Raw genomic sequence first — 13,948 nt, 5'->3', positions numbered from 1 at the left:
GCGAACGACTTACAGTAACAATTTTTGTAAATTTGCACAAATTTTTGAGTACGAACATTCCAATAAGGGACAGGGCAAACTTCTCACATATCAATGAGTGCAGTCCGATTCAAATTTAAGCTTAATGATAAGGTGCCTCCTTTTTATAGCCAAGTCCGAACGGCGTGCCGCAGTGCGACACCTCTTTGGAGAGAAGTTTTACATGGCGTAGCACCTCACAAATGTTGCCAACATTAGGAGGGGAAAACTAACGCTGAAAAATTTTCTGATGGTCTCGCCAGAATTCGAACCCAGGCGTTCAGCGTCATAGGCGGACATGCTAACCTCTGCGCTACGGTGGCCTATGCAACTGTTTATGTCCTTACTATAATTTCGTTAGGCATGGTCTAAATGAACCCTATTTTCGGTTCCATGTAGTCCGATCTTCCGATTTGACTCCTTGGGAACATAAAAACCTTTCTTCCTTCCGATTTGTAACATAGGGCTATTACACCTTCTACCAAGATATATTAATTTACAGGTAGTGGCAGTTGCCCAACAACAAAATATTGAGTACACTATCTGTCAAAATCAGTAATTAGTGCAACTCTGAATTTGTCTATGTTACTAGTTCGCGCCAATTTTCGTTGTTTGAGTGTGTATGGTTCTTAGCTATTATACACACACACACACACAACCAAAACTGGTTGACAGATCGTACACTTCGTGAGAAAAAATTGTACTCAGCTGTTAACGGTCTACTATCTGGTAGTTATGTCATGCCTTCTACGTTATTCTCATGTGTGGTTCACATAGATCAACCTGATTAAGCAACCAGATCGGCGAAAATCCATGGTAGTGTGTAAACAAACTTTTGTCCGGCTAAACTTATTGCCGTTTTTTACTTTTTTAATTATTAATTATTTAAGCTTTATTTACTTTACTTTATTTCCAACTGGGACATAATACTGATCGTTGGTGTTTACTCACAATAAACCGTAATCAATTGGTAGATAACTGTTACGTTAAGACATATTCGTACCATTACTTTAACAATCATTTTTTATCATGTTGTGCCTGTGTATTAGCTTCTAGAATACATTAGGGTGTATCTTTTGTAGTGTATTTCTCAAGAAAGTATTTCTTTGAAGATATGAATCTATACATTAACATATAAACATAAAAACTCTGGCATTATTGTGCTAAAAACTTTTAAACGTTTGGAATGGTTTGATGATTAATTTTGAGATACAAAAAAGGTTTGGAACCACTTTGACCTAGTTTTCGGAAAATATTGTATAAGGAAGTTTTAACAATCTCAATAATCCTCAAATGTTGAGCAGCCTTAGTGAGTGGATAGTATTTAGAGCGTACAGCAAGACGAATACCGGCATAGGTGTATGTATGTCCATAGTGGCATGAGGCGGATTAATATCGCACCTCCTTTTCAACCTAACCTAAGCTAATGAGTGGATACAAATTGCTGACAAATTGTTTAATGAGCCGAAGTGCATACGGTTTTATAGGCGTCCATAGTAACTTAAGTACAAAAAAAAAATCAAATTCAAAGCTTTGGGGAGCCTTAAAAATATGTGTACAATATGACATATCACCACTTGATAACGCAAAAAAAACCAATCCTTTGGGCATAGAACTTTTCGACTAGCTCCGTAAGCAAATTTCATATTCTTACAATGTGTTCTAATTATTGTTCTTAAACCACCCTCATATTCGAATGGATATGGTAATCTAAGCATTGAAATGGTTTTGCTTTATCAAAAATTATTAGTTATTATGGATGATTCTTTGTTTCCCTGGACATGGAGGTGAAAACATGTTTAATTGCGGTGTTATTGGTGGTAGCTGAACCATGCTCCGAGGCAATTCAGCAATATGTTGAAAAAGAGGTCAACCAAACGTCGGTATTTTTCCCCATGAATCTACTGTGGATTATTTGCTTTTAATAACACTTCTATTATTTATACATAGGTGGATTACATTCGCAAACTTGGTTACCCTGCAGAATCTCATTTCGTGAAAATTTCAGATGGTCATGTACTTAAGTTGTTTCGGATTCCCTATTCGCCACATTTGAGTAATGCCATCGTGAAGAAACCTGTCGCATTCGTACAACACGGATTATTTTCCTCTTCTGATTGCTTTCTTCTGACTAAAGATCAATCCAATAATGCTTTGGCCTTCAATTTGGCCGATAGTGGTTTTGATGTTTGGTTAGGAAATGTGCGCGGCAATATTTACTCTTCCAGCAAGACAAACTGTTCCCTAAAACAGCCAAAGTATTGGAGATTTGATTGGCATGAAAGCGCCAACATTGATCTTCCACAAATGATTGATTATGTTCTGAAGCAGACGAACGAATCACGATTGCATTTTATGGGACACTCTCAGGGAATGACCCTGTTTTTAGCGATGATAAGAGATAGGCCAGACTATGGTGTTAAAATTAAAACATTCCATATGGTAGCGTCTGTTAATTTCCCGGCGGACTGCACTAGTTGCTTGTTGGTGAATATGGTACCATTTATGTCTAAGACTATTGGAAAATGGATGTTATTGCCAGATATGCTTGAATACATTTTTCTCAATCGCTATGTTCAGCGTATACTCCAAGAGACGTGCAACAGTCAAATCAACGGCCCCAGTTACTGTGATGCATTGTTGTTAATGTGGGCAGGATCTAATTATACCAAGGTAAGTAATATTTCGATTAAAAGATTTTTTACATATTTAATACTGAATTCGATCTTTGATCTAGTAAAATTTCAAATTCAATGAAGATATACAAAATTCCAGCAATATTTATCGATACATTGACCTCCAGCTCCACCTGCTCCAAAAAACAGAAATTCATACTCCATATTGAATTTTTTTTCTTAAAATGGAACCTCCCACTTTATATGTTAAAAAAACCTATAAAATATGTTTAACTTTAAGTAGTCTTTTCGAATTGCTTTTTCTGATTTCTTTAAATTGCGCCAGAATTGCTGAATTTGTCACATTATGCTTTATGTGACTCAGTATTAAAACAAGATCCGATGACGCCTGATCTGTCACTGAGACTATGCACTCGATACCGGTTGTCCACGACTGCAGTTGCAGTTACTCCGTGTACATACAGAGAATTCCACTATCCTCAATCTGTGGACGCGTCCAGTAGCTTTCTGCTAATAACTCTCAGCGATGAAAACCACACAGGTCGGAACTCAAGGTTCCAACTTGTGTGGAACCTGCGTCAGGGTATAAATTCGCCTATTATTGCATTAAAACTGCAAATATATGAAAAATGTTAACATATAACATCTATATAAATCTGAACCGATATTTATCAAATAAAATTTTTATTACAATTCCGTGAATAGTTCGGGTTGAGGTCATGTACAATTAATCATTAAAAATAGATGTCGGTGTTTTTTATTAATTGTTTTACAATATTTAAAATTTTTCCAATATTTTGATTACCGCCGGTAATCTTCATCAGGGAATGGATAACTAAAAAGATTATAGTAACATAACACAGAATTTAACAAAAACACAGTAACAAAAATATGAATTTGATTAAAATGTAACGTTTGAAACAGAAATTACATTTTAAAACAAGTGAACTTATTTCTTACACCACACAATAATGACTGAAGCTTATTGTCTATTGCTTATATTTATACCCTCCACCATAGGATGGGGGTATACTAATTTCGTCATTCTTGAATTCTTGAGCCTCTAGAGGGCGTAATTCTTATTCGATTGGAATGAAATTTTGCATGACGTATTTTATTCTTACTTTCAACAACTGTGTCAAATAAGGTTCAAATCGGTTCATAACCTGATATAGCTGCCATATAAACCGATCTGGGATCTTGACTTCTTGAGCCTCTAGAGGTCGCAGTTATTTTCCGATTTCCCTGAAATTTTGTACGACGGATACTCTCATGACCATCATCATTCGTGTTTATTACGGTCTGAATTGGCCTATAGCCTGATACGTCTCCCATATAAATCGATCTCTCTATTTTACAATATTTTGTTGTTGGGCAACTGCCACTACCTATAAATGAAAATATCTTGGGTTGTTGGGCTAATATCTCAACGTCCTTGAAATTTGGTACATGTCCTCGAGTTGCACAGTGGGTAGTGTAGTCTTCGGTTTTAATGGCTTATCCTTTGCCTTTTGATCCGATTTATGATATTTTATATTTAATGTATTTGTGGAGGGGGGGAGTGTGTTCAGACTTTGGAGAGCAGAGAAATTCAAGAGAATGCATGCATTTATAGACAACCATTTACAGAAATATAATTTGGGTAGGAGAGAAACAAATTTATTCTAAGCACAGTGGGGGAATCTCGAAAATTTCTAAAGGAAAATGGGGAGATTTTAATACTAAGCGCAGATAAAGCAGGAAAAACAGCGGCGATGAAAAAGGGAGAATATGACGCGAAAAGGAGATGCACCATAGGGGACATCTGCACGTATAGTCGACTAAAAAGAAACCCAAAATCAGGAATTCAATTCAAAAACAACAAAATTGTGGACAACCTTTTTAATCAAAACATCATAAACACGACGATAAGAAATAAGTTATTGAGTAAAACTGCTAACACTCAAAGGATATATGGTCTACCAAAAATCCATAAAACAGCATACCACTTAGGACGATATGTTCTTCCATAAATTCCCCTACATACGGATTATCCAATTAGATCGCAGAGATATTAAACAATGTTACAAAGGACTCAATATACAAGATAAAAGACGAAATAGAATTCAAAACGAGAATCAAAGACAAGGAGATTAAAGACACGGAATTGCTAGTCTCGTTCGATGTTGTATCCTTGTTCCCCAGTGTTCCTGTCAATCTGGCAATATCGACAATAAAGGAGAAATGGACAATTATACAAAAATCCCAATGGATTTTCTTATAGAGATGGTAAACTTATGTACAAAGGATTCCAGATATTTAATGTATGACGACAGGTTTTATGAACAGAAAAAAAGGCATGCCAATCGCCGATTGTAGCAGACATAATTATGGAGGAACTACTAGACAATCTGCATTGATAAACTGACGAGCAAACCGCGATTTTTGCCCAAATATGTAGATTACATGTTTTGGATAATCGACAATAATGAAGTAGAAAACACACTCGGAATATTGAATTCATTCAGTAAACAGATCCAATTTTCAATGGAATGTTAAACAAATGGGATGCTATCCTACCTTGACACAGTAGTCCATAGGAAAGGCAACAGATTGAAGCTCGATTGGTATCAAAAAGACCCAGCATTGGGAAGACTCATCAATTTCTATTCAAAGCATACAAGGAGGATGAAAATCAACACTGCCACAAATTTTATCGATAGGTAGAGAATTCGAAACATATTAGAGCAAAATGATTTCCCAAGAAAAACAGTAACGGATCGAATAAAACACGTGAAGAACAGAAAGGACAAGGATGCGAAGGAACTTCGAACAAGAATTTATGAAAGGACAACATATATTTCAGGCTTTTCGGAGAGATTTTGTAATTCCAACATTTACAACATGGACTCATACCAACTGGCACTAAAAAGCGGCAATACCGTCAATATAGGTTGCTATTTAGCAAGACTAAAAACAGGATAAGGAAAGAGGATAAATCGAACGTGGTATACAAGAAAAGCTGCGATGGAGACAAGTCCAATTAACACCCAATGGCATATATTGGTGCTACAAAAACAACACTAAAGACAAGGGTTTCCGCCCATAAATCGGATTAAAAGGCAAAGGATAAGCTTTAAGAACAGAAGACTGCACTTACAGCCCACTGTGCACCTCGAGGACATATACCAAATTTCAAGGACGCAAGATATTAGCCCAAGAACCTAACTACAAAAGAAGATACACATTTGAAATGCTGCACATAATTAACACCCCAACTGCCGAACGTATGAACTACAAAACGGATACAGCCCACTATGCACCAATGTATAGAAACTTAATACAAAAAATAAGCAATAGACAAATATAAACAATAGACAATAAGATTCAGTCATTCTTGTGTGGTGTAAGAAATAAGTTCACTTGTTTTAAAATGTAATTTCTGTTTCAAACGTTAAATTGTAATCAAATTCATATTTTTGTTTCTGTGCTTTTGTTAAATTCTGTTATAATCTGATGAAGATTACCGGCGGCAATCGAAATATCGGAAAAATTTAAAATAAAACAAGCCGAACTATCCACTATCGAACTATCCGAAATTATAATAAAAAAGGGTCAACAACACACAACAAAATAAAATTTTTATATTTGAAGTAATGCCGTTGAACCCTGCATTTCTTGGAGATCAATCCAGTAATGCCCTTTAAATGGATGCATGCATACATATATCTAAATCGCAACCGATTTCCAATTGGAATATTCTTCATCTTTAGGCCATAAAAGAGATTTCTGACAATTCTCATCGAGAGAATTAATTTCCATTTTGAATGACAAATACATCATTGTGTGGTGGTGGCATTATGGTACCAGGTGAATGGTGAAATGATAACTATTGATTGGTAATTTTGTTGTGCTGCAGTCTATAATGATGTTGTTGCTTTGTTTTTCAGGCGTTCCCCACGAAAGCGGCATCTTACTTTTCTAACATTTTGTTTAAACATGGAATTTTTTATATCAAAGAATATATCGACGAAGAACTATTCCAAATTGAGCGCAGTTTTCAAATAGACCCAAACTTATTGGATGACGCTTGGCATTTGATATGTGAAAATATTATACATATTATCAATATAATAGTAATTTATTTTTTTATATCATTCTGTTGGAATAGTTTAAGAAATGACCATTTGGTCCTGTTTCCACTATTATCAAACTCTATATAAGAAGTGCAAGCAGCAAAGTTCAATAAAATAATAACTATATATACAGGGTGGCTGATGAAAGCCGCTACCAAAAAAAAATGTAATAACTTTTTTTCTATTTAATAATAATAATTTAATAATTAATTTAATTAATTAATTAATTAATTTAATTAATAATAATTTAATAATTAATTTAATAATTTAATTTAACATGAATAAAAGAAAAATGTATTCCATACACCGAAAAAAAAATGTAGCAATATTCATCATTGTAGCAATATTCATCAGCCACCCTGTAGGTTTGCTCTGAGTTTATCTGTGGTGTGTTTAAGATCCTAATAAAATAACTTTCATTTATTAATAAACAACTGAGGGAGTAGAAAGAAAAATCAGAAATAAAGTATGTCCCTAAAGCTGTGGAAAAAATTAAAGAATACAAAATAAAAAAAATTTTAAACAAATATGAAAAACACCAAATTAAATTACCGGGATTAGTTTAAAGTTTTTAAAATCGTATGAAGGCTTAACAAATAAAGGGTCTAAATTTGTTCGACCTGCACCTTCTCTAATCTCAGGTATACTAAAGATAATTTCTAGTTCCAAGTTGTACTGAATAGTTATGGATAAAATGCGATAACCGTCGAAAACACCTACATTGCACATCTACTGTACTAAAAATTGAAGACCCAATCAATGAATATATATTATGTTAATTATGTATATGTTATGTTAATGAAACCTAATTATGTCATGTACTGGTTTAACTTCCAAATCAAAAGTATTTTTGGAAGTATCTAATTTTATTTGGGTTTTATTTCGTCGATATTGTTTGGAGATTATTTCATTATGAATTTAATCTCAAATATAGTAATGAAACAAATTTTAAAGTTAAAAATTAATTTTTATCATGATTGCCTTTCGAAAAGAGAAGGTGATAATTCCGGCTGTTCTAGTAATGGAAAGGGATGAAACGTACGTTTAGTACCGTATTTGGTACCATTTCATACTTTCTTTACGAATTGAACTAGAGCTCTGAAATTTAACAAGTGATTAACAAATCATACATTTGGTACCAAAAAGTACTAAATAAATAGCATGTTAACTTTTACAGAGAACGAAGAAGGGTAAAATTTAAAAAAAAGAAATTTAAAAATGATCGATGTCTTGACAGATATACGATAAGTTGTACTAAATATGAAATGTTGAAATCGTACCAGGATTGGAATAAAAAGTACTTGAGTGCTGTAATTGGCACTATTAAGTACATTCTTTATAGATAGAACTACATATTGGAAATTTGGGATGCAAGCACATCTTGCCAGTATTTAGCGGACGACTAGCAGATTTAGGTGATATTCGTTCATTTTGGTACTAAAACGTACAAAGTGGTACTTTTATTACAGACTGATCTACTTCTATGACATTAGGGATACATGTACACCTTAGCAGTACGTAACGGATGACTAGAAGATGGTTTTGAAATTTGTACATTTAGGTGCTAAAGCGTACAAAATGGTACTTTATTTACATATAGAGCTAAAGATCTCAAAATTACCGTACAGTTATACCTTGACAATATTTATCGGCCGACTACAGTTTTTTTTTTTAATTCGTACATTTCTTTTTATTTCCTAAGCCCATCAAATGCAACAAGACATTAAAACGGGTTCCAGAAATCTCACTCCTAAGAATTTTGAGAAAGTTTTTCGTGTCATTTTTGGGATATATAAAAAATTTTCGACTTTTGACAAGCCAATTTTCCCCCAAAACATGACGGGAATATTTGTTGTAACTGGATTCAGTCGCCTACTTTACGACAACCCAAATTTCATCATTATTGCAGGACAGCCCAAGATCTATGAGCAAAATATTGACGATGCAATTATTTGCGAGCAGTACAAGAATAATGTTTTGAAACACTCAGGTAGGGCTGCAATATGTGCAACTGGAAAAATGGCTATAGAAGAGGAAATGAACCACTCCGAAACCGGATTCACCAGGGTCAAGATGGTATATATATAGCTGTTACATATCCCCCAACATTCCACTAGACGAGTTCGCGAACATCGTTGATAATATATAGCGAATGACGCCAGTTTTCACCGACCTGTAATTATAGGCGGAGACTCCAATACCTGGAAAGTCGCAGAACAAATGAGAGAGCCAGAATCCTACTAGATGCGTTAGCAAAGATAGATATAGTCCTAGCAAATACAGAAGATTCGAAAGCAATCGTGATTTCGCGTGAACATCAGAAAAATTTGAGCGGTGCTGGCTACATTAGTGACGTATTCTGCCATGTTTATACTTCTCTACTAAGTGCTGTCGCTATGCGGCATGCCGTTCAGCCTCGACATAAAAAAGGAGGCGCCTTATCATTGAGCTTAAACCTTAATCTGACTGCAGTCATTGATATGAGTAACTAAAATATTTTTCGAACAAAGTTAGTGGGTACAAACCGAAGCCAAAAAGAATAACCGGGTGTGTTTGGGTTTCACTTTCACTTTTCTCCTCAAATGTACTTGTTATTAACCCATGTAGGATGTGCCAAAATGTAATAAATTTTCATAATAAGATTTCTTAAATAAAAGCAAGCAATCATTTGGGCTTGCTGTTTATGTGGTAAAATCAAAATAATTTGAAGCGAAAAATGAAAGTGAAATCCAAAACATCCCGAACAAGGCGTATTTAATAAGGTGGCCGCATAAGCACAGCTGGTGGAAATTGATATGTCAATTCATTTTTGAATTCGCCTCATGAAATTATAAACTGCTGTTATGATTCTTAAACTTAGCTTATCGCTCAATCTCAATCGCTATCAGCTTCACTCAGGGAACTTAGATTCATTGTGTCGCCCCCAAAAAAGATTCAAAAAGCGCTGAAGGACACCGACAAAATTTACGCCAGCACAATGCCATACATTACAGACATTAGAATGAAGAAGTTATGGAGCCAACATGCATGACAATATCGTCAAGCCCATTGACCAATCTTGGCAGCATACTATATTCACTCTGACAGCCACACACCAAAATGAAAACGCCATCCTAGTAGCCAACAAACTTCCTTTTCAAATACCTGAAAATCCCACAAATATTGAAGGGGAACAAAAACCGACCTTGTGGTGCTTGACAATAATCCTATTTGAGCCCTTTACTCTTGGAACGTCCTGTCCATCAACATCGTATGAACTCAATTCAGGAGGAATCATGTTCAACAGAGAGTCATACATTTCATACATGTGATGTGTGGTCCCTGGTTACAACCGAGACACGTCTTTGGGGTTGAATCAATCCCAGCCCAATTGGAATTGAGCCAGAACTACCCTGGTCTACCGTGGAAGGTTAAAGGCATTCACTTGGTAGCTATTTTATTTTCTTGATTGATATTTATAAATTAATTAACTTCTTTCTTCTTGCTCTAATTGGTCGGAGGAAATTTGCCGCAAAGTTTAAATGTCACGGCGAATCGATTTTTCTTCGTCCTGTTTACAAATATTGACATACATAGATGCTTTCTTTTTGAAAAAAAGATGCTTTGTTGGAGTAATTCGCCGATGCGGCCACCTTATATTGGGTTTCCTAAAAAGTAATTGCGGATTTTTTAAAAGAAAGTAAATGCATTTTTAATAAAACTTAGAATGAACTTTAATCAAATATATACATAATTGCCATTTTGTTCGATAACCTTTTGCGATCTTCCTGGCAAATTTAGTATTCCACGCTCATGGAACTTCTTGCTTTTATCTGCAAAAAACTGAACCAAGTGCGATTTTATAGCCTCATCATTGCCGAAAGTTTTACCATTTAAGGAGTTCTGCAAAGATCGAAATAAATGGTAGTCTGATGGTGCAAGGTCATAGCTATATGGTGGATGCATCAAAAGTTCCCAGCCAAGCTCACTCAGTTTTTGGCGAGTGACCAAAGATGTGTGCGGTCTAGCGTTGTCCTGGTGGAATATGACACCTTTACGATTGACCAATTCTGGTCGCTTCTCCTTAATGGCTGTATTCAATTTGTCCAATTGTTGACAGTAAACATCCGAATTAATCATTTGCTTCCTTGGAAGCAGCTCAAAATATACCACACCCTTCCAATCCCATCAAACAGACAGCATAACCTTCTTTTGGTGGATATCAGCCTTTGAAGTGGTTTGAGCTGGTTCACCATGCTTGGACCATGATCGTTTTCGACTAACGTTGTTGTAAACAATCCATTTTTCATCTCCAGTTATGATTCGTTTTTAAAACGGATCGAATTCATTGCGTTTAAGGTGCATATCACAAGCGTTGATTCGATTTGTTAAATGAATTTCTTTCAATACATGTGGTACCCATATTAAAATTGACGCCAAACAAACAAATGTAAACAAAATTTCGCGCACTTTTTTTCTAAAGCAAGCTAAAAGTAACAGCTGATAACTGACAGAAGAAAGAATGCAATTACAGAATCACAAGTCGTTGAAAAAATTTGTCAACGCCGACTATATTACTACTATATTACCGACAATTACTTTTTGGGCAACCCAATACATACGCCTTGATCGCGAAAGTTTCGTTTCCTTGGGTATTTCCTTCATTTACGTCTCAGATAATTGTGGCCTCTGCCGCCACCTCTGTAAAGTGTTTGGTATTTTTGTGCTCTTAAATAAAAAAATAAAATAATTTACTTTATTTACGAAATATACGTCTGAGACCCCATAAAGTATATATATTCTTGATCGTCATGACATTTTATGTCGATCTAGCCATGTCCGTCCGTCCGTCTGTCTGTCGAAAGCACGCTAACTTCCGAAGGAGTAAAGCTAGCCGCTTGAAATTTTGCACAAATACTTCTTATTAGTGTAGGTCGGTTGGTATTGAAAATGGGCCATATCGGTCCAAGTTTTGATATAGCTGCCATATAAACCGATCTTGGGTCTTGACTTCTTGAGCCTCTAGAGTGCGCAATTCTTATCCGATTGGAATGAAAATTTGCACGACGTGTTGTGTTATGATATCCAACAACTGTGCCAAGTATGGTTCAAATCGGTTCATAACTTGATATAGCTGTCATATATAAACAGATCTGGGGACTTGACTTCTTGATCTTTTAGAGGGCGCAATTCCTATCTGATTTGGCTGAAATTTTACATGACGTATTTTATTTTTACTTTCAACAACTATGTCAAATAAGGTTCAAATCGGTTAATAACCTAATATAGCTGCCATATAAACTGATCTGGGATCTTGACTTCTTGAGCTTGTTGACTTCTAGAGGTCTCAATTATTATAAGATTTGCCTGAAATTTTGTACGACGGATCCTCTCTTGACCATCAACATACGTGTTTATTATGGTCTGAATCGGTCTATAGCCCGATACAGCTCCCATATAAATCGATCTCTCTATTTTACTTCTTGAGCCCCCAAAGGGCGCAATCCTTATTCGAATTGGCTGACATTTTACACAGGTATCCAACATATAATTTAATTATGGACCAAACCGGACCCGATCTTGATATCGCTCTAATTGCAGAGCAAATCTTTTCTTATATCCTTTTTTGCCTAAGAAGAGATGCCGGGAAAAGAACTCGACAAATGCGATCCATGGTGGAGGGTATATAAAATTCGGCTCGGCCGAACTTTGCACGCTTTTACTTGTTTTTTTTTATTTAAACTTTTAGATGTGGAATGAAAACAACGCTGAAACTGCCAGTTTTATACAGATCGCTTTTTTCGATCGAAGAATTAATCATAAATCCTTAAACAAACTTCGACTTTAATGCAAAATTGTCCTTCAGTGAATGCTATTGAGGAGCAGATTTCACATATAGAATGCAAATTTTTGATCCGCGTAATGTCAAAGAAGTCACAGCCGAACCCGCCCGGTGCGTATAGCGGAATTTTATTGTTTTTTGATTGCGACGCTTTCTATTTACATTTTTACCTTTGTAAGTAAATAAATACATATAATTATTTTCATTGGAGCCTTATAATGTAGTGATTTACTTTATGAATAATGCAACCATTTACATCTCCTTCTAGGCGCATGCTTACCAACTAAAGCATTTTGTTATGTTGAAGGCTTTGACATAAAGCTCGAACTTAATTTTTGAATGGAATCGTCGGATTTAACCATAATGACTATAAAATCAGGGAATTACATTTAAATACACATTCGTGCTAGGTGCAGGTATATACAAATTTAAGTCAACTAGGCTATACATACAAATAACATCTGAGTTGACTATTTAAATTATTAAGCTCTTAAAATCCATAATTTCTACATTACTTGGCAAAAGTCACGTAAACATTTTGAATCTTTCAAGCAGATTGTTATGTATTACTTATGATAGACCCATAATATTAAAAATCTGCACCCTGCGCAGAGCTATTGGAGCTAACTACACAGAAACAAGTAAAAAGGCATTAATTTCGGCCGGGCCGAACTTTGGATACCCACCACCACGGGTATATATGTAAACCCCCTTTCGTCACAATCCGATAAAAATGGGATAAGTTATGCACCCAAATTCGGCACGGACGTTGAGTGGTCTTATAAATATAAGTCGCTGTTGAATTTTGTATTTCAAATTTCAACAAAATCGGGTAGTAAATAAAGCTTTTATGAGCCTCAGATCCTTAAACGGTATATCGGTTTATATGACAGCTATATCTAAATACAGTCCTATTTCTACCATATATGGGTCGGATGGCGGATCGGTGGCTTAAAACTACTCACTGTTTCAAATTTCAGTGAAATTGGATAAAACAAAACTGCTTTTATGGGCTTCAGACCCTAGATAGGGAGATCGGTCTGTATGGCAGCTATACCTAAATATAGTCCGATCCAAACCATATTTGGGACGGATATCGGGAGACCTAAAACTACCCACTGTTTCAAATTTTAACGAAATCGGATAAAAACTAAAGCTTTTATGGACCTCAGACCCTTTATCGCCAGATCGCTCTATATAGCAGCTATATCTAAATATAGTCCGATGTAAACCATATTTGGATCATATATGAGGAAGCCTAAAACTATTCACTATTTCAAATTTCAGCAACCCTTTATCGGCAAACCGATCTATATGGCAGCTATATCTAGATATAGTCCGATCTGAACCATACTTAG

The 13,948-nt window shown here is 35.4% G+C and overlaps 1 protein-coding gene across 1 annotated transcript; it reads left to right on the top strand.

Moving 5' to 3' along the window:
• Positions 1-1,799: 1,799 nt before the first annotated feature.
• LOC106092159 (lipase 3-like) lies at positions 1,800-6,864 on the top strand. The gene is made up of 3 exons (XM_059363634.1): positions 1,800-1,901; positions 1,969-2,691; positions 6,584-6,864. Exons 1-3 carry the CDS (start codon positions 1,800-1,802, stop codon positions 6,854-6,856), a joined length of 1,098 nt encoding a protein of 365 aa, XP_059219617.1. The 3' UTR covers positions 6,857-6,864.
• The last annotated feature ends 7,084 nt before the right edge of the window (positions 6,865-13,948 follow it).

The sequence above is a fragment of the Stomoxys calcitrans genome, chromosome 2 (assembly GCF_963082655.1).
Source record: "Stomoxys calcitrans chromosome 2, idStoCalc2.1, whole genome shotgun sequence".
Lineage (NCBI taxonomy): Eukaryota > Metazoa > Arthropoda > Insecta > Diptera > Muscidae > Stomoxys > Stomoxys calcitrans.
Note: the sequence above shows the minus strand (reverse complement) of the source record. Positions and strands in the feature narration are given on the sequence as shown.

Bases quoted from the DNA above. Each gene is read 5' to 3' on its own strand.
- LOC106092159 (XM_059363634.1), top strand. From the start codon at position 1,800: ATGGAGGTGAAAACATGTTTAATTGCGGTGTTATTGGTGGTAGCTGAA. The intron at 1,902-1,968 runs GTATTTTTCCCC...ATTTATACATAG, and splicing joins AAGAGGTCAACCAAACGTCG to GTGGATTACATTCGCAAACT. The intron at 2,692-6,583 runs GTAAGTAATATT...TTTGTTTTTCAG, and splicing joins CAGGATCTAATTATACCAAG to GCGTTCCCCACGAAAGCGGC.